The sequence below is a fragment of the Petaurus breviceps genome, unplaced genomic scaffold (genome assembly GCF_028583685.1).
Source record: "Petaurus breviceps papuanus isolate PSGF00001 unplaced genomic scaffold, PetGlider_PUasm1.0 164, whole genome shotgun sequence".
NCBI lineage: Eukaryota > Metazoa > Chordata > Mammalia > Diprotodontia > Petauridae > Petaurus > Petaurus breviceps.
Genome location: NW_027185735.1, coordinates 456,689 through 478,803, shown reverse-complemented (window position 1 = coordinate 478,803; position 22,115 = coordinate 456,689). Strand labels below are relative to the sequence as shown.

Below are 22,115 nucleotides of genomic sequence, written 5' to 3'. Positions count from 1 at the left end.
TTTTTCTTAAATCTGCCTGCTTGTCACTTCTTACACCACAGCATTTTTCCATCACAATCACATACCACAACTTGTTCAGTCATTCCCAAACTGATGGTTATCCGCTCAATTTTCAATTCTTTGCCACCACAAAAAGAGCTATTATAAATCATTTTTGTACCTTTTCCTCCTTTTGTGGAATCTCTTTGGGAAACAGACCTAGTAGAGCTATTACTGAATCAAAGGGTATGCACAGTTTGATTGCCCTTTGGGCATAGTAAAAAATTGCTCTTCAAAATGGTTAGATCAATTCACAACTCCACCAACACCATTAATGTCCCAATTTTTCCACTTCTCCTCTAACATTTATCTTTTTCCTTTTCTGTCATATTAACCAATCTGATAGGCATGATACCTCAGAACTGTTTTAATTTGCATTTCTTTAAACAAAATGATTTAGAAAAATTTTTTATGTGACTATATATAGCATTGATTTCTTCATCTGAGAACTTCCTGTTCTTATCCTTCCTCCATTTAGCAATTGGGGAATGGCTTGTATTCTTATAAATTTGACTCAATTCTCTATATATTTGAGAAATGAGGCTTTTATCAGAGATACTTGCTGTAATAAAAATTGTTCCCCAGCTTTCTGCTTTCCTTCTGTGAATGATGATTTTCATATTAATGATATGTGTAATGAATATACTAATAATTTAGATTCCTCAGAACTCCCATTTCACCAGCATATTCTAGCTTGGGAGTCAGAAGTTTACAATGCAGCTTGAAATGATTAATCAAACCCTTGACAACACTCTCATAATCACTACATTCCTGTACCTGTGTACCTTAAGAGACTGTAAAACCAGTTCCCATCATAGAACTCTGGTCCTGAAATGATCCACAAGGACTTGAAACAACACTGTTACCACAATATTATAAAACACTTTGTATTGTTGGTCTTGTTCTGGGAAACCACAGGCCCTGGAAATGATTGTTTGTAATCTACCTTGCCTCTCCCTTCCCACTTTTGATTTATGTACATAATTTCTTTTTTTTTTTTTAAGCAATTGGGGTTAAGTAACTTGCTCAAGGTTACATGGTGTAGCAGCAAGCACCCCAAACTTCAAAATATACAGACAGAATTATCAAGACATTAACAGATCAAGTAGACAGCTTTCCAAACTGTCCAACCATTACATCCATACCCAGTCAACATCTGGGTTTCCACATCTGGGTTTTTCAAAGCCGGGGGACTCTCAACAACGGCTTCCCAGAATTCAGATCAAATCACAGAACACTTCTCAAAGTGAGTCCCAAAACAAAGCTACACATCAGGGCTTATATAGCCTTCTCCTGGCTCAGAGAATGTAACAACCTTATTGACTCACTGGCCGATCAAGAAGTATCTACTGAAAAACAAGCCTCCCTCCCCAGGCTTCAGGTGCATTTTAGCCTAGGGGCAGGGAAGATCTTCCAAATTTGCATTCCCATTACACATGGCCAGTTATTTCTGGGTGTGGTGCTAAGTATCTGAGCCCAGATTTGATCCCCAGGTCATCCCAACACTGGAGCTGGTGCTCTTACTCGCTGAGCCACCTGGCCGCCCCCATAATTTCTTCACTACAGTAAATTGGAATTATGATCAGGAGAATTCCCAACTTGTATGTCTGTTCCACATAATGAAACTATTTAATTAAACTGCTACTTGGTTACTGACACCTTGTCTCTGGCCTGCTCTGTCTCATCATTCCCAGGTTAGGGACTGGCTCATTAAAATTTTGTCAACACTTCTAACCTTGGTTGCATTGGTTTTGTTTGTGCAAAACCTTTTAAATTTAATATCAAAATTATCTACTTTACATCTCATAATGCCCTCTATCTTGTTTGGTCTTAAATTCTTCCTTTCTCCATAGATCTGATGGGTAAACTATTCCTTACTCTTCTAATTTGCTTATGGCATCACCGTTTATCTCTAAATCATGTATCCATTTTGACCTTATCTTTTTATGTTGTATAAGGTGTTGGTCAATACCTAGTTTCTGTGAAATCTGACTTTCAAACAAAAGATTCAAGAGAAGCATAAAAAGGAAAACAGGGAAGAGGAAACATAAACGATTCAGTAAGCTTTACTTTACTACATGGGGAAGATGAAAATAGGGATTTTAGTTTTTAGGTTTTTATATTATCTCCAGCACTTAGTACTGCCTGGTACATATCAGATGTTTAATACATGATAGTTGAATGACGTTACATTAGGAGATGCATTGTGAATTGCAAGGATTTGGCATCACCTACTACATGGATTAGACTATAGACATTTGAGACTTGATCTTCCTGAAGGGAGGAGGAAAAATCTAGCATTTCTGCTTCCCTTCCCTGTCCTATCCCACTCCAGTACCTTCATTAAAGGGAGCTTACTTTAAATGATTGGTACTTAGCTTAACACAAGAAGTTTCTTTTGGTTTACCATCTTACTGGAGAGGAAAGACAAAGTAAAGTGTCTGAGACAATCTGCCTTTGAGACTAAGCTGTGCTGTTAGATAAAAACTGGACACCACTTATAAGGTGTGACTAATTTAATGACTGGCTGAGAAGAAGGTTTTTTTTGCCTTTGAAGAGATGGGGGAAATCATTTACCATTCAGCAGAAACTGAGCAGAGAAAGGAGCCCATCCCAGGGAGAAAATAAATATTCTCTCTCTCTCTGAAATTATCTCTAGTACCATCATTATTATACATTAGCAGCCTTTATAATTCATGTATTAATCGTTTTCCTTACTATGAAAAAAGCTGTGAACTCCCATTTAAACTGTCCCCTGCCTTTGTGTGTCTCTCTCTACTCTCCCTTCCTCCCCTCCAACCATATGATACATGTGAACTCACTTTGATGTTTTCAGTTCTTATATGTCCTTTATCTCCATTTTATGCTGTTTTGGGTTTTGCTCAGTTTTTGGTTGGAAATACTAGAGCAGTAAAAGCTCCTATATGGATAAGAAAATGAATGCAGATGTCAAGTCTGCAGTTGGACTTGAAGCTACAAATGATCCTTTCCCTTTTCCCCTCTTCCATGATCTGGTCCTCACTTAGGAAAACATACAATTTAAAAGAATAAAAGTAGGTAGAAGCTTAGGGGCAGCTAGATGGTGCAGTGGATAGAATATTGGGCCTGGAGTCAGGAAGATTCATCTAACCAAGTTCAAATCTGGCCTCAGACAACTTACTAGATGTGTGACCCTGGGCAACTCATTTTTTCTTGTTTGCCTCAGTTTTCACATCTGTAAAGTGAGCTGGAGAGGGAAATGGCAAACCACTCCAGTATCTGCCAAGAAAATCCTAACGGGGTTCATGAAGAGTCAGAAACTACTGAAACAACAACTGGTAGAGGCTTATAGCTGTACGCTACAGGTCAACAGTGGTGGTAGAAGCAGGGTTAAGATTTACAGCAAAGGGGCAACTAGGTGGTTCAGTGAATAGAGCACCGACCCTGGAGTCAGGAGGACCTGAGTTCAAATCTGACCTCAGACACTTAACACAAAAACTAGCCATCTGACCTTAGACAAGTCACTTAACCCCAATTGCCCTCCACAAAACAAAAAATAAAATAAAAGATTTACACCAGGGCTCTAAGGAAACCTGCTATTTAACTTTATAGGGCCAGGGCACACTCAGGTGCAAACTACCAGGTCCTCTCCCTTGGTCATCCTTGACCAAGACTTTGGTGACCTTTTAAGTTCTCCCACCACTAAGTACAACGGTCTTAAGCATTAAATTCCATTCCAGCGAACTTCTATCAACTTTTTCCTTCAACTCATCTATCAGTTGTTTAAACCATTCTTACTCCGGTCTCAAGCCCGAGTCCTCCCTGCAATGCCATTTGCGCCCCGCACAATCGGAGCTAAAGCAGAGAGAAGGAAGCTCGATTCCGGTAGTTCCCTGGCAGAAGCTTTAGTACCGGCGCAGGCGCAGGCCTCGCGATCCAACCTCTGTAAGCCGTCCGGCCAATCAAGAGCCCCGAGGCACTCGAGGCTGACGTCAGCTCGCCCTCGGAGCTGAGCGTGCGGGGTGACGTATGTGTCTCGTTAGGCTAAATGGACTGAGAGCAGGCTTAGCGGTAGGGAGTGGGTGTAGAGCCAGGAGGAGGCACCCGGAAGACAGATTTCTCGGCAGAGGTTCCGATGGCTGGCATAACGCTCGGAAGGGCTTGGCAGCAGATGTCTTGGTTCTATTACCAGTATCTGCTCGTCACCGCGCTCTATATGCTGGAACCCTGGGAGAGGACTGTCTTCAGTATCCTGCTCGATTGGCTGCGGGGGCGGGCGGTGAGGGACTTGGAGGTGGGTGGGCGCGGAGTAAGAGGGAGGTAGAGGCGGGGAGAACTGGCGATAGTCTGAGGTCGAACTATGGGGGAGAAACCTAGACTAGACAGCAAGTGCAGGCCTGTAAGTGCGAGGAAAAGATGGATGGGTGCCTGTGGAAGAGAGGCCCTGGAGAAGTGGGGGTGGGAAAGGGGTGTGTCAGCGCTTGCTTGCATCCTAGTGCTGGATAGAGCTGAGATTGGGAGGGGAGGAGAGGGACGAGCGGAGGGTGACCCGAGCAAAGTGTCCAGGCAAATGAAGATGAATGCTCTAGAAGCTGTGGGCAGCTTAGATTTGTGTGTTTGGGTTGAAGGTATCCTGCTTTCTGCTTATGTGAGTGAGAGGCAGAGATTTGTGTGTGCCTCTTGTAGTGCAACACCATTTAAGTCCCTTATATATCAGCCTTTTTTCCCGGTTTCAGAATATTTGGTCCAAGAGAAACAGTTTAGATTTATCTTTGTCATGGATCAGTTTTAAGTTCTAGATTTTATTCATTAACATTTAACTATTTGTATATAGTAAGGAAAGGAATTCTTAGTTATATTTGGATTAGAAAGAGTAACTAATAATAAGACCATAGAGGCCTTATTGAAGTGGACAATTTTGTTGATTTTGAAGAGGAAAGTATATGACAAGATTTATTTCTTTGACCATCCTGCATGGTTATTTTGTGCCATGTCAGTGGCAAATACATGATGTTTGTTTCTTTATACCATTGTTTTCAGTATGGTTTTCTGGAGGTGGCTTAGTTGTAATGTGTAAAAAGTAAAGTAATGAAGTAATTTTATTTCTGTTGCATATAAAATATTTATCCAGATTCACTTAAAAGTATATGCTAGTGGGATTAATACAGTGGATTAAAAAAAAAAACAACATTGATGCCAAATCAGCCTTAATTTATTTTGAGCCCTTTCTGTTTACCCTCACCTTACTTTGAACTCCTAAGTCCTTTTAGGTATTCTATGAGAAATTTTAGAGAATAGGTCAAATTAGTCTAGTGCTTTTTAGTTTGAGAGGTAATGCTATCAGTCTCATCACTTGAAAGTGGAAGTCGAGAATTCTTTTCATATTCCCAGATTGGATTTCTAGTTCTTTGTGAGTTACATGATATTATTGTAACTTGATATCTATCTATAGAAGTACTTTGAGGTTTCATAATATAATTGTTACTTTGAAATTCAAACAAATAATTTTTTTGGTTATACATACCCTTGCATAAAAATTGAGTGACCAATTTGAAAGTCATTGGTTTTTATTCTTTTGATTGGTTGGGGATAACATCAACAAAGGATTTATTCCTCTGGTCTGTGTTTAGGCACTGCTGCAAACATGGGTTTCATCACTCGTTGATATGTTTCAACAATTAATTACATTTATAAGAGGTTTTTCTAATTACAGAGTTTTTGAAGAGGTGTATTTTCTGTGACTTCAAAACTGCATTGAAGCTTTGAGACCTACCAGAACCCAGAGAGTATAGTAGGTTCCTAATTGATGTTTCTATTTCCACTATATCCCTTCTGATCTATCCCTTACATAACTTCCAAAGTAACCTGAAGTTACAGACCAAACCTTGTCACTGCTCTACTCATAAATCTCAAAAAATTTGTATAGGAAAAAGTTCAAACTCTTTGCCTTGGCATTTATAACCTTTTTCAGTGAAGTGACCCCTGTTTTTTCAGTATTTTTTACTTTCCCTATAAACTGGACTACTAATTTTTCCCAAATTTGACACTCCTATCATATCCTTAAGGTTGAATAATGTCAAAGTTTGTCTAGGAGTAGGGGTGATTTTTGTTGCCCCATCACTGTAGAGAGACTTGAGTGACCACTGCAGTTGAAGCTGTTCTCTACCTTTACCAGACCCACTCTTTGGGTTCAACAATAGTGGGCTCAACACTCCTATCTACAACTGATTTTCTTCAGGAGCTGGCCCCCATCAACTAGTTTTGAAGAAAGGGATTCCCAGGTTAATGCTGAGAGAGGTAATTTGAGAAGACTTCGAATTAAGGTCTCTTTTCCTACTCTTCTTTTTCCTGCTGTGCCTTATCACATAATTTTATTTTATATTATAATTGTAATAATCAGCACTGCACTTCTGGACTACCCTCTCCAAAATCTCCATGTTTCATACTCTTCCACAGCCACTTCTTTTCTTTCTAAATATGCTTCAACCTATTCTGTTATAAAGATTCCGCCTCCAACACTGGCACAAGCTCCAAAATCTATGCCTAAAACTGCAACGATCAGGAAATTTGGATTATGAGAGAAGAGAATGAGCAGGGGTCAGAGTGCTTGCATTGCCAGCACCTCTGCCCACTTTTGGGTCACAAACCCCTTTGGGTGCTGCTAAAGGGTTGCCTCTGAAAATTGATGCCTAAAATGCCAGTAGCCAGAAGAATTGTTAGGTATAACCTCTTTTCTCATAGTACCTTTAATAGTTGTCATTTTCCTTTTTATTTGACTTTGCCAGTCACATGGATGTGAAGTAGAACCTGAGTTGCTTCTAATTCTCTAGAGGTTTGGAGCATTTTTTCATATGGCTATTGAAAGGTTAGATTTCTTCTTTAGAAAACTGTCTACTAGAGGGACCCCACTATCTCAAAAGCAGTTCAACCTTCTTTGATAAAACATTGTTATGTTATTGCTTGTTAGCTTAATCTTAAAACTACCTCTCTGGAACAGTCACCCACTGCTCTTAATTCTGCCTTCCAAGGGCCAAGCTGAATATATCCACATAATAGTATTTCAAAAACTTGAGGCAAATTCCTGTTTTCCTCCTGTCTTCACTTCCCCAAGCTAAATATCCCAACCTCCTTAACCAATTTGGTTATGGCATGGTATTTAGTTCACTCAATATATAGGATACATTTCAGTTTGGCAAAGCAGTACTGTAAAACTGTGTACTAAAATGTAGTACACAGATCTGAACATTATATTATAGAAGTGGTTTGACCAGGGCAGCATGTAGTGAGACTATCACCTCCCTTGTTCTGGACATTAGCCTTCTCTCAGTGCAACCTAAAAGTACATTAGATTTTTTGACTGACATATGTTGATTCATGATGATCTTGCCTTGTTGCCCCAATAAGAAGCCTTACCTACTTATACCTCCATCATGTATTGGTAAATTTTAAAAATGTTTTTGTTATTTTTATAATTAGTTTTATTTGTTTGATTAAATATTTCCAGTCTACATGTAAAAAAAAACTGTCTACTCTTCCTCTTAGACCTTTGTTCAGTTGAGGAGTGGCTTTTATTTATTATTTTTTTAAAAGCAATTGGGGTTAAGTAATTTGCTCAAGGTTACACTGCCAGTTATTTCTGGGTGTGGTGCTAAGTATCTGAGCCCGGATTTGATCCCCAGGTCATCCCGACACTGGAGCCAGTGCTCTTACTCACTGTGCTACCTGGCCACCCTGAGTGGCTTTTATTTAAATTAGTCAGCAAGCATCTGTACAAAGCACTAAGGTACAGAGAAAGGAAAGAACAATCCTTGCCCTCAAGGAGCTTATAGCCTGATGGAGGAGACAATATACAAATAGTTATGAATAGACAAGATATATACCGGGTAAACTGGATGTGATCGTAGAGGGAAGATAGTAGAATTAAGGGGTATCAGAAAAAGTTTCTTTTAAAAATGTTTTTAATTTTTGTTAAATATTTCCCAACTGCTTATAAAAAACATTTTTAACATTGGCTTTTGAAAAATTTAAGTTCCAAATTCCTTTTCTACTGCTTCTCCCCTACTCATTGAGAACACAAGTAATATATCATACGTGTGAAGTCATACAAAACATTTACATATTAACCATGTTGCAAAACAGACAAAAGAAAAAGTAAAAGTTTCACTTTACACAAATATGACTCGACGTAAAGGGGTATTAGGATCCCAGCTGGACTCTGGCTCTGACTTCTGGTAGGTGGAAGCAGGGGTGACAGCAGCAGCACTGGTACAGCCCACACACCAGGGATCTTCCACTTTAGGACTGAAACTTCTCTAGCTAGGGGGTGGGATTGGGATGGGGGTCAGTTTGTATTCTCTTGAGGTGGATATCATTTTTCACATGAGTACTTTAGAATTGTCTTGATCAGAATACCTAAGTCTTTAACAGTTGATTATCCTTACAGTATTGCTGTTACTGTGTACAATATTCTCCTGGTTTTATTCACTTCACTTTGCATCAGTTCATATGTCTTCCCAGGTTTTTCTGAAACCATCCTGCATGTCATTTCTTATAATACATATTCTATCACAATCATATACCACAACTTGTTCAGCCATTCCCCAGTTGATGGACATCCTCTTAATTTCTAATTCTCTGCCACCACAAAAAGAACTGCTATAAATATTTTTGTACTAATAGATCCTTTTTCCCCTGGAAAAATACTCTTCACATAGCTGTGTAACCCAGCATTTTAAGTGAGACTTGAGGGAAGCTAAGGAAGTCAAAAGACAGAGGTAAGTGCAAGCATTCTAAGGCATGAAGGATAGCCAATTAAAATAAATGAAGCAGAGAATAAGAATATTTTGACCACGGAACAGCCAGAATGCCAGTGTCACTGGATGACTGAGAATATGGGGGAAAGTAAGGTGTAAGAAGACTTGGAAAGGTAGAAATTTTTTTTTTTAAGCAATTGGGGTTAAGTAGCTTGCTCAAGGTTACATGGCCAGTTATTTTGTGTGGGTGCCAAGTATCTGGGGCCAGAACTGATCCCTGGTCTCCTGACACCAGGGCCTGTGCTCTTACTGTGCCACCTGGACGCTCCTGCAAGGTAGAAATTCTGAGGCCAGGTTATGAAGGGTTTTAAAGGCCAAACAGAGAATTTTATATTTGATTCTGTAACTAACAGAGAGTCATTGGAATTTACTGGGGGAAAGTAGATAATGTAGTTAGATCAGTCCTTTAGTAAAATCACTTGGCTCCTGAGTGGAGGATGAACTGGAGTTAGGAAGTAGAGATATCAGTTAGAAGGCCATTAACTTAGTCCAGGTATGAAGTGATTAGGGCCTGTAATCATAGTGGTGGTAGTATTTGAGGAATTTAGGGAGATTATAGGAAAGATGTTTCTAAGGTAAAATTGACAGAACTTGGCAGCTGATTGCTTGGCAGTAGTGATGTTAGAAGTCAAGGATGACTTCTGATTTTCCTGTTTCCTTTCTATTTTTTTTTTCTTTTTGGAGGCGGGGAGAGCAGGGCAGTTGGGGTTAAGTCACTTGCCCAAGGCCACACAGCTAGTAGGTGTTTAGTGTTTGAGGCTGGATTTGTACTCAGGTTCTCCTGACTCCGGGCCCAGTGCTCTATTCGATTCACCACCTAGATGCCCCTTTCCTTTCTAATTTTAGCTGGATTGGTTTTGTTTGTGCAAAACTTTTTAGTTTTATGTAATCAAAATTGTCCACTTTATTCTCTGTCTTCCTCTTTATCCCTTGTTTGGTCATGAAGTGTTTAATTTTCCATAGATCTGAAAGGTGATTTCTTTTTTTATCCTCTAATTTGTTTGTGATATCACCCTTCATTTCTAAGTTATGTCCATTTGGAACTTACCTTGATATATAGTATGAGATGTTGATCTGGTTTCTTTAAGACTTTTTCAGTTTTCCCAGGTTTTGTCCAGTAGTAGCCAGGGTCTTCGGTTGGTTTATAACTTACTAGAGTTCATTAGCTTCTACCTTTTATACCTAATCTGTTATGTTAGTCAACCTCTCTCTTTTTTTTTTTTTTTTGGCCTTTTGGAGGGCGATTGGGGTTAAGTAACTTGCCCAAGGTTACATGGTTAGGTTTTTTGTGTGGGTGTTATATGTCTGAGGCCAGAACCAAATTCGGGTCCTCCTGACTCCGGGGCCAGCGCTTTACTCACTGTGCCACTTAGCTGCCCCCAACCTCTCTATTTTTTAAACTAGTAGCAAATTGTTTCACTGCTGCTGGTTTGTTGTGTAGTTTGAAATATGGTACTGCTAGGCCCCCTTCCATCTTATTCTTCATCATTCTTTTTCTTGAGTTTTTTGACATTTTTTTCCTTTAGGTGAATTTTTTTAGCTGTATAAAATAACCCCTTGGTAGTGTGATTGCTGTGGCACCAAGTAAATTAAGTATTATTCACCTTTGTATTATATTGGCTCAGTGTGGCCATGAGCAATTCATTTTTCCATTATGCCAATCTGACTTTATTTTCATAATGATTATCTACTGTTATACTAATTTAGTTCCTTTGTGTGTCTTGGTAGGTAGACTCATAAGTATTTTACATATTTTGTGGCTATTTTAAATGAAATCTCTACTGTGTTTTGTTGATATTTGGGGGGGGGCTGGGCAATTGGGGTTAAGTGACTTGCCCAAGGTCACACAGCTAGTAAGTATTAAGTGTTTGAGGCTGGATTTGAACTCTGACTTTAGGGCCAGTGCTCTGTTCACTGTGCCACCTAGTCACCCTGCGCCACCTAGCTGCCCCTTTTGTTGATATTATGCGGAAATATGGTGATTTCTTTTATATTCAACAACTTTGCTGAAATTACTAATTTTTTTTAGTTAACTCTAAGGTTCTCTAAACCGTCATAACATATGCAGAAAACAGTCATTTTGGTTCCTCTTTGCTTATTATGCTTATTCTGTTTATTTCTTTGTTTTATTGCTATTGGCATCATTTCTATGATAGTGATCATAGACATTTTTGCATTATCCATGGTCTTATTGGAAAGGCTTCTTTATTTTCATTACATATAATACTGGTTCTTAGTTTTAGATGCTATTTATCATTTGTGGAAAGGCCTATCCCCATATTTTTACTGTTTTTTTTTAACAAGTATGACTGTTATATCTTGTTGGAAGTTTTTTTTTCTATTGATATAATCATGTGATTTTTGTTCTAGTTATTAATGTAGTCTTTTAGGTTTATAGTTTTTCTAATATTGAACCAACCTTGCTTTCCTGATAGAATTTCAATCTGGTTATAGTATATGTTGTGAAAGTTGCTGTAAAGCTGCTAAGATAGTTAGTGGTATATGGATAGAATGTAGGATGTGGAGTAAAGATCTCAGTACAAATGATACCACAGAAACTTAATCTAACTGTGACCCAGGGCAAGTCACTTAACCCTCTCAGCCTCAGTTTCCTTATCTATAAAAAGAGAATAATAAAACCTACCTCACAGAGTTGTGAGGATCAAAGAAGATAATAGAGGTAACATTGTGTAAATGATAGCTGTTTACAAGAACCAATCCGAAATCTAAAACTGACTAAAAAAGAGGCTGAACAAATTCTTTTTTGAAAGTTTTTATTTTCAGTTCCAAATTATTTCCACTCCTTCCCTTACAGTTGAGAATACAAGAGATACCATATATTCATTATACATATGACTTCCACATTAGCTATGTTATAAGGGGAAAAAGGCAAGAAAAAGAGAATAAATATGCTTCACATTCTAAGTCCATTAGTTTTCTATTGAGAGATGGATAGCATTTTTATCTTGAGTCCTCTGGACTGTCTTAAATCATCGTATTGATCAGAGTGACTTAAGTCTTTTACAGTTTGTTATCATTACAATATTACTGTTATTGTGTACAGTGTTCTCCTGATTCTGCTCATTTCATTTTCTACCTGTCCATATAAATCTTCACAGGTTTTTCTGAAACCATCTTCTTCATCAATTCTTTTTTTTTTTTTTTTTGAGAGGGGAAGGCAGGACAGTTTGGGGTTAAGTGACTTGCCCAAGGTTACATAGCTAGTGTGTCAAGTGTCTGAGGCTGTATTTGAACTCAGGTCCTCCTGACTCCAGATCTGATACTCTATTCATTGTGCCATCTAGCTGCCCCACTCTTCATCAGTTCTTAAAAGCACATTAGTATTCCATCACAGTTACATACCACAACTTGTTCAACTATACCCCAGTTGATTCCTTTACTTTCCAGTTCTTTGCCACCACAAGAAGAGCTGCTATAAATACTTTTTTTACATGTAGTTCTTTTTCATTTTTCTTTGATCTCTTTGTAGTATAGACCTACTAACAGTATTGCAGGGTCAAAAGGTATGCAGTTTTATAGCACTGTGTCATAGGTCCAAATTGTTCTCCAGAATAGTTAGATCCACCAGCAATATATTAGTGTCCCAGTTTTTCCACATTGTTATATTCCCTGTTTTATCAGTTAGTCAAACCAACTAATAGATGTGAGGTGCTACTTCAGAATTCTTTTAGTTTGCATTTCTCTAATCAGTGATTTAGATCATTTTTTCATATGACTATTGAAGGCTTTTATTTCTTTAGAAAACTGTGGGTTTGTATCCTTTGACCATTTATCCATTGTGGAATGACTTATTTTTTTATAAATTTGATTCAGTTCTCTATAATATTTAAGAAATGAGAACTTCATCAGAAAATACTTTGATTCCATTAGTTTTCTTTTAGGAAATGGAAAACGTTTTTCATCATGGGGTGTATAGGAATTGTCTTGAAACATTGTCTTGATCAGAGTAGCTAAATCTTTCACAGTTAATCATCCTTACAGTATTGCTGTTCATTGTACTTATTTTCATTGGTTTCCTTACTTTTCCTTTGCTTTTTGTTCCTTCAGATGAAATTTGTTATTATTTTCTCTAACTCTATAAGTAATTTTTTGGTAGGTTGATTAGTCCGGTACTGAATAAGTTAAGCAATATTGGTAAAATTGTCATTTTTCTCATATTGACTTGGCCTACCCATGAGCAATTAATATTACTCCAGTTGTTTAGATCTGTCATTTATTTATGTAAAGAGTGTTTTGAAATTGTGTTGATATAGATCCTGTGTATGCCTTGGCAGGTAAACTCCCAAGTACTTTATGCTGTCTGCACTTATTAAGGAGCAGCTAGGTAGCACAGTGGAAAGAACACTGGGCCTGGGATCAGAAAGACTCATCCTCATGAATCCAGTCTTAGACATTTATCTGTGTGATGCTTGGCAAGTCCCTTAACCCTGTTTGCCTCAGTTCCTCATCTGTAAAACAAGGAGAAGGCAATGGCAAACCATACCAATATCTTTGCCAACAAAACCCAAAATAGAATCACAAAGAATCAGATGTGACTGAAATGGGGGGCAGCTAGATGGTATAGTAGATAGAGTGCAGGGTCTGGAGACAGGTAGACTTATCTTCCTGAGTTCAAATCTGCCCTCAGACAGCTAGCGGTGTGACAGTGGGCAAGTACCTTAATCCTTTTTGCTTTAGTTTCCTCATCTGTAAAATGAGCTGGAGAAGGAAGTGGCAAACCCATATCTTTGTTAAAAAAAATCCAAAATGAGGTCACGGAGTGTCATACGTGACTAAAATGACTGAACAACAAGAAATTATTTTTGGTAAAATTTCACTTTCTATCTCTTCCTGCCGGGTTTTGTTGGTAATATAAAGAAATACTTTGTATTTATATGGGTTCGTTTTATATCCTAACTTTGTTAAAGTTATTCATTATTTCAGTTTTTTTAGTTGATTCTCTCAGGTTCTCTTAAGTATACAATTATATCATCTACAAAAAGCGATAGCTTTGTTTCCTTGTTGCCTAGGCTTAATCCTTTAAATTCTTTTTCTTGTCTTATTGCTATACTTAGCATTTTTAGTACAGTAATAAATAATCATGATAATTGACACACTTCTTCTCCCCTAATCTTATTGGAAAGGAGACTCGCTTTTCCCCATTACAGATAATGTTTACTTTTAGTTTAGATAAATACTAGTTATTTTTAAGAAATGTTCCATTTATTCCTATACATTCTAGTGTTTTGTTTTTTAAATAAGAATGGAGATTGCATTCTGTCTAAAGCTTTTTCTGCTTCTATTAAAATAATCATATAATTTTTGTTGTTTTTGTTATTGATATGTTCAATTATATTTTTTCCAATATTGAACCATCCCTACCTTGCATGTTCATAGTATAAGATCTTTGTCACATATTGCTCCTTGTTACTATTTTATTTATAATTTTAGTATCACTTAGGGAAAGTATCCTATATTTTTCTTTCTCTTTTTTTGCTCTCCCTGCTTTAGGTATCAAAAAGCTATTTGTGTCATAGAGGGAATTTGATAGAATTTTACTTTACCTGGTTTTTTTTTTGAACAGTTTATATAGAATTGGAATTAATTGATCTTTAAATGTTCAGTAGAATTTGGTATAATCCATCTGATTCTGGGCTTTTTTTCTCCTGGAGCTCATTTATGGCTTGTTTAATTTCTTTTTCTAAGCTACGGTTATTTAAGAGTTCTATTTCCTTTTCTGTTAATCTGGACAATTCATATTTTTGTACATACTCATCCATATCATTTAGACTGTCAATTTTATTGTCATAAAGGTGGGCAAAGTAGCTCTTAATAATTGTCTTAATTTCATTTTCATTGGTTGTGCATTCTTCCTTTTCATTTTTAATACTGGCAATTTGATTTTCTTTCCTTTTTTTTAAATCATATTAGCCAGTGGTTTTTCTACTTTATTGGTTTTGTATTTATTTCTAATAAAAAGTTTTTATTGTTAATTTCTTCTTGCAATAACATATGGAAATGCTAATGATTTTGTAGATTTATTTTGTCTACATACTTAAGCTATTGTCCCATTAGGTTCCTTGTTGATTGCCATTGTCCATTTTGAAGATGAGTATTCTATTGAAGTTGGACTCTGGGTATGATGATATACTATTGATTTGTCTTAAAACATTACTTTTTAATATTTTCTAGGAGAAGCAAATGGTGTAGTGAATAGAAAGCCAGTAGTTAAGAAAACCTGACTGTGTGATCCTAGGCAAGTCACTTAACCAGACAGTATACATACTAGATCAGCACTGGTAGAGTGAGTGTCCTCAGAGAGGTCTGTATACCTATGAATATGAGTATACCCAAAAATAAAAATCATGTGAGACACAAAAAGATAATGCAACAGGGTGTGTATAGAGTTCTCAAGGTTGAACTTGTTTTGCAGCCACCCTAAATTGATGCAAATCCAGTATGAGACACTCCTTGTAGTGTCCTGTTGACAGTATAGGAGTAGGAGAAAAATTAAAAATAATTTGAATTTGAATTTGGATCATGCTAAAATAACATAATTGCAACCGAATTATATCAAATAAATATGAATCAGATTTGAAATGCTGTATTTTCTGACCTAGTCTTGAGGACATTTTTTCATCTCAGTAGTTTATATAACTTGATCCTGTACAACTAGAGTCTTGCCCCCTTACCTCTTTTATCATCTGAACATTACTAGACATATAAATAAGCCATTGATAAGGATATGCTAACCAAATTCCCTTAGAGACTTTCTAAGAGAATTTTCAGATTATTTTGTTTAAACCTGTTCATTTGACAAGTGGAGAAATGTCTGTCCTAGAAGGTTAAGTAGTTTATTCAGTTCTGTGAATGATGCAAAATCAGCATTGAACCCCAAATTTCCTGACTCCTGCTTTAGTGTTTAGTGCTTTTTTTTTTGCTATATCTCCAAGTCTTCTGATTTTTTTGAATATTATACATAATATCCAGAATTTATTTTGCGTTACATTGAATATCTGAAGGATACGTTTTTTCCTTCTAAGGCAAGCAAGGCACATGAAAATATATTTTGTTGGTTCTCTTTTGATAGTTCATGTAACTTGTGGAAGCTTCAGTCTAGTATATGGAAAGAGCATTGGACAAGAAGTCCTGCTCTATAGTATTGGGACCTTGGACAATCGCTTCATATCACTAAATCTCAGTTTTTTTCATTTATAAAATGACAGAATTGGACATACATTAGATCAGAGTGAACCCTTATGGTGCTACAATAAAATCATCCTGGCTAGATATTGCTAATTTCTTCAGCAAGTATTAATTGTTTACAATTAATAGACCCTGTGGTAGGCAATTATGATAAAACATAATTTGAAAAAGAGAGAACACCAACTAGGAGTATCAGCAAAGAACTGCCATTGGTGGCCAGGTAGCACAGCAAGTAAGAGCACCGGCCCCAGTGTCAGGATGACCTGGGGGATCGAATACGGGCTCAGACACTTAGCACCCACCCAGAAACACCTGGCCGTGGAACCTTGAGCAAGTTACTTAACCCCAATTGCTTAGGGGCAGCCAGGTGGTACAGTGAGTAAGAGCACTGGCCCCAGTGTTGGGATGTCCTGGGGATTGAATCTGGGCTCAGATACTTAGCACCACACCCAGCAATAGCTGGCCATGTAACCTTGAGCAAGTTACTTAACCCCAATTGCTTTAAAAAAAAAAAAAAAGAGAACTGCCAGTAGAAAATGGCAGGCACTGGAGCTGAGCCTTGGAGGAAACCAAGGATTCAAAGAAGTGGAGATGAGAGAGTGCCTTCCAGGATTGAGTCCAACAACCTGTTAAAAGACACAGAGGCAGAAGATGGAATGCTAAATTTCAGGAGGCAAGTGGGCTAGTTTGTTTGGGATTTAAACTATATAAAGTGAGTATTGTGCAGTGTCTGGAAAGGTAGGCTGGAAACAAGTTTGTGAATGAACAGCTTTAAGTGCCAACTGAACAGTTTGTATTTTTATTTTCAGGTTGGTAAGATATCAATAAAATTTTTTGATTGGAAGAATGACGTATTCAGACCTTAGGAAAGCTAGTTTGACAGCTGTTTGAAAGATGTATTCAAATTAGGGAGACAAATTAGAAAGCTTGCATTAGTGAGGCTGTTGTTATCAGTGAGATGAGAAGTGGTGAGGACCAGAACTACAGTAGTTGTAGTAATTGCAATGGCAGGAGTGAATGGAGAGAGGTGAGAGACAAGTTTGAGAGATAGGGTCGAAGTAGAGTTGAGTTGGCAACTGATTGGGCAGGGAAGTAAGGGTCAAGGGGCCATAACCCTGAGCTTGTTTATCTGGGTGACTAGAAGCATGTTGATCCTCTCAACAAAAGCTAGAAACATCGTAGGAATTTTCCTAAAGCAGAGTATGGGAGATCGTATGGAATCTTCTTTTGTTTGGATTTTTTAAATTGCTTAACAGGCCTATGAAATATGCAGGTGAGGATATCTAGCAGGCAGTTGGTATGTGAGACTGGAGCATAGAACAAAGATCAGGTAAGAATTTAGGAGTCATCTAGATGTTAACCCAAGAAAACAGAGAAAGAAAATTTGGAGCAAAGTTCAGGGAGTCTGTGGATAGGTTTCAGAGGGTCTATGAGCTTTAAGTTTTGGGGATGCTTTTGCAATCTCAACAGTTTGTTCTCTTTCTCTAACAATATAGCTTGCAACCTATCCATTACCTCTAATTCTGTCTTACTTTTGTCCTTACATTCTCCACAGGGTGTCAATCCAATATGCTATGATCCTTCCTCTACAGGTCCTGATATAACCAGTTCACTCTACTTTCAGGTCATACATCATTCCACAATTTGCCTGCTTACACCCTTCATCCATGTCTCCATTTTGCCTGTGAGGCAGTGTGATTTAGTGTAGTGATGTCAAAAGAAACCAGGGCCACTAAATTGAACATTAGGATCCCTGGATTGCATATTGACTTAGGAAACCACATATTAATATTATCTATATTTTATTGTATTTTTATTTTGGTAAATATTTCTCAATGCCATTTTAATCTTTTTTGGGCCACAGTCAGGAGTGCTGTGTGCCAACACATGTTTTAGAATCAGGAAGACCTTGTTTTAAAAATGTCCTTAGACTTAGATCTTGAACACGTCACTTGACCTCCCTCAGTGTAAGTTTCTCTTCTGTGAAATGGAGAAAATAAGGATCAAATGAGATGTAAAATGCTTTGTAGCAGGACTGGACTTCTTAAACTTGTGACCCCTTTTTGCCTGAGAAATTTTTGCATGACTCCAGATAGATAGATTTAAAAAGTGTGCAAATCAAACATTTACTGATAATAAATCATAAAGAAATTTATTTTAAAACAATTCTTTGGTATATATTCATGAAAGATGAAAACAAATTTCCATACTAATGAGATGGATCATGGTGGAATATTTTATACTGCAGGACAAACATCGAAGATGTTTGTCAGAGTTCATCAATATTTTAATTATAATCATCAGTGCTGAAAACACCACAAAAATACATAGTAAAAAAATGGCAGAAGTACGTGTAGGGCCATTTCAGAAATTATTGGAAATTCTGTCCTAATCCTGGGCCAAAATTCATGATTTTTTAGGAAACTCAAATTTTAAACCTGTGTCACTTGATATCTTGATTTTAATGGCAAATGACTGATATTTTTTATTTCAATCAACTATAGTTTATGAAGCCAACTTAATTTTTTAGGATCAAAATGTAAAGGAAAGTATTTCTGAAACTGCATATCCAGGCACTTCAGGTTATAACTTACAATTAAATCTTTGGGAAGGTTATTTTCAGTTATAAAATCATCTGTAGCTGTAAACATTTCTAAAGAACCATTTTCCACCCCATTCCTCCATATGTTAACTTTTTAAAGTAAAACTTCCAATTTTATCTTTTAACATAAGTATGTTACAATTTTTTCCTTGAGTTTTTAAAAAAAAATATCCAAAAAATAACAGTTTTGAAAGCCTTAAAAAAATTAACTAAATCAGATTTTTGCTTAGTCAAAAATATAATAATTTCATCTTTCAATTTCAGTAATCTGTTTCAACTTCTCCGTCTTGAGAGTTACCTTACCTCTGCATGTAGTAATGAGTTTTTGTAATCAGAGTCCATGTCTTTCCAAAGCTTTGAAAATAAATGATTGTTAAGGCTTTTAATAAAGTTAAAAATTTTGATAGTATCATAAAGGATATTTTACTCTGGTGATATTTTTTTGGCAAGTGCCTCCCGATGGATCATGCAGTGAGTAAAAGTGATATAGTCATTGCCCCAGCTTTAACTTTTGCTACAAATCTGACATTCTTGCCCATCTTTGCTCCAGCACCATGTACAGATTCCAATGCAATTTTTCCACTGTAAACCTTCATTTGTGAAAAATTCATCAACTTTAAGATATATCTTCCCCTCTTGTATGCCCTTCCAAAGGGCAACAAAACAATGCTTCCTTCATAAACATATCTTATGTAAAGTAACAATCATACCATGTTAGAATTATCAGTTGTTTCATCTGACTGAATTGCAAACTTTGGGCTGCCCTTAAGCCTGGTAGTAAGCTGCTGGAATTCATCATTACAGTATCATTTGATAAAGGAATTTTACGAATTTCATCCCCATACTTTTTCCCATGAACTATTTCTGACATTTTAATAGCAGCAGGTAACAGGAGAGCTTTTCCTGTTGTGTAGGACTTTTTAGTTTTTGCAATTAAATAAGAAGCTTCATAAATTGCAAGTAAATGCTTTTACAGCAACACATTTCTCAAAACATTGTTTTTCTTTATTTGAAAATTTTAAGTCATTCAAAATATCCCTTTGATTTATTGTAGTATGCTGCATGCTTGGTTAAGAGGTCATTTTAGTTTGGCTGGTTTCATGCTCTTCTCAGCCAAAACTTCATGACAAATTAAGCAAAGAGGTTTTTCCACACCATCATCATTATTAGAAGTAAAAACATATTGGAAAAATTATTTGACATAGTTTTTTTCTTTCTTGTCAATTTAGGTATACTATAACCTGGTAACAAAGACTGCCACAATGTTATCAATATTTTTTTACTTCTTCTATCTAAATTTAGCTACTTATCCATATCAGAAAAATACTTTTGTCCTAAAATATAAATAAATATTGCTAATGATTTCTCAAATAAATACTAGCTTTAGTTTATGAAATTGCATTTATACTTAATATTAAAAATCAATATTCATATATACGTCTGGTGATGGTGGAGATATATTGTTAAAGGGCTTCTGTCTTTGTTGCAATTAAATACATTTCTGTAAAGCTATTTTTAAAATCAAATATTCTAACACAATAGAATCCAAAAATATATTAATTTGATGCTTATGTGCTGAGGAATGACAGTAGGAAAGTATTAAAAGTCTTTATTTACCATAATTAAACTATTATATTTCTTTTTTTTTTTTTTTTAAAGCAATCGTGGTTAAGTAACTTGCTCAAGGTTACACGGCCAGTTATTTCTGGGTGTGGTGCTAAGTATCTGAGCCCGGATTTGAACCCCAGGTGATCCCGACACTGGAGCCGGTGCTCTTAACTCGCTGAGCCACCTGGCCGCCCCTAAGCAATTGGGGTTAAGTAACTTGCTCAAGGTTACACGGCCAGGTGTTTCTGGGTGGATGCTAAGTGTGAGCTTGGGATTCGATCTCCAGGTCTTCTCAACACTGGAGCCGGTGCTCTTACTCGCTGTGCTACCTGGCCGCCCCAAACTATTATATTTCTGTAAGAGCAAAAAACTTTGTATGTACAATAAATATGCTGCAATTCATAACATAAATTAGTCTTGAATCTGAACTGAGGTGTTTCCAGCAGTATTCTTTGTCAGGTACAACATGACAGCATGTGCAGTGTATGATGCAACAAGGCAAGTGCTATCAGAAACAACTAGGGTTAATTGTGCATTTGATTTTGAATTAATTTTTGGTTGTTGTGCTTTCAGAAACCTTTTATAGTTACCAAGTTTTTTGCAACCCCCACATTCAGACTCCATATGGGGTCATGACCCACAGTTTAAGAAGTACTGTTTTGTAGCATTCACAGTATGCTATATAAATATTATCTATTAGGTGAGCCTCAAATTAAATTCTGTAGACTTTGTGATATTACAGAACATGCAGCCAAATAGCATCATCCCTGGGAGATTATTGATGGATCTTTGTTTCAGAGGGAAATTTGGAGTCATTCAAAAGCGCTGTGTAGTTTCCTATAGACAATTCATTCCCTTCTCCTTACCCTAGCTCATCATCCATCTTTGTGTCTGTCCAAGGTATATGTACTTGTGCACTGTATTTATGTATTGTTCATTCCCTGTAAATCATAGTCTAGATGACAGGCATTTTTCATCCAGTTGTATTTTTTTGTAGTTAGACTAAAGACTTTTTCAAGTCATTTGCTGACGGCAGTATTTTCATTCATTGAGGGAACAGATTACTGGATTACTGTAAAAGACTCCATGATCTGGAATCACTTATTCTACTTCCTTCAGAAATTTGTATTTAAAGCTGAAATCCTCCAATATTTTAGTCACCAAGTTAGATTTACTATTCCTGGTAACCTAGCTTGCCATGTAGATTGCTGTACATAGGCCCTTCCGAACAATATTAGGTCCTTCAGCTCTCTGAAATTTGCTGTTATCCCCAAACTAATCCTGAGACTACTTTATCTTTTAAGTAATGCCAAAATCTTCCTAGAAGCCCAGATCCAACAATAGCTAACTGTATAACAAAGTCTTTTTCTTCTTGCAAAGAACTGGACCATGATAGAGTCCAATTCGAGTCTGATACATCTCAAATTTAGCAAATTTCTGCAATTCAGAGGTGTTAATTCAGCCTCGCTTCTCTGATCAGTTCCAATTTTCACAAAATAATTTCTGACTCCCTTCCTTCCTCTACAGTTTGGTAAGCAGCCCCATTATAAGAAAGATTTTAAAAGAGGTGGAAAACAAAGTAGATGCCTATTGTGGTACATGACTATAGTAGATTATTACGCTTTAGGAAACAGGGACTATGATAATTACAGAGAAACATGGAAAGGTATCAGCTGATACAGTGAAGTAAACATATCTAAGAAAACTATGCACAACTATAGCAGTGTAATGGAAAAAGCAATTACAACAAAACAATGGAAAGTGAATGCTGCAAAGTTACTGAGAGCCAAGATGGCTCCAAAGAAGATATATAAAAAGTTATTTTAATAAAAGTTAATTTTAATTTACCACTTTGCAGAGGTAGGAGG

At 36.8% G+C, this 22,115-nt stretch overlaps 1 protein-coding gene across 1 annotated transcript in view; it reads left to right on the top strand.

Moving 5' to 3' along the window:
* Positions 1–4,055: 4,055 nt before the first annotated feature.
* The window catches only part of LOC138156766 (serine palmitoyltransferase small subunit A), a 42,885-nt gene continuing 24,825 nt past the window's right edge, over positions 4,056–22,115 (top strand). The window contains exon 1 of the mRNA XM_069082195.1: positions 4,056–4,265. Within this exon, the coding sequence (XP_068938296.1) occupies positions 4,154–4,265 (112 nt within the window). The 5' untranslated portion in view covers positions 4,056–4,153. The remainder of the gene's footprint in view (positions 4,266–22,115) is intronic.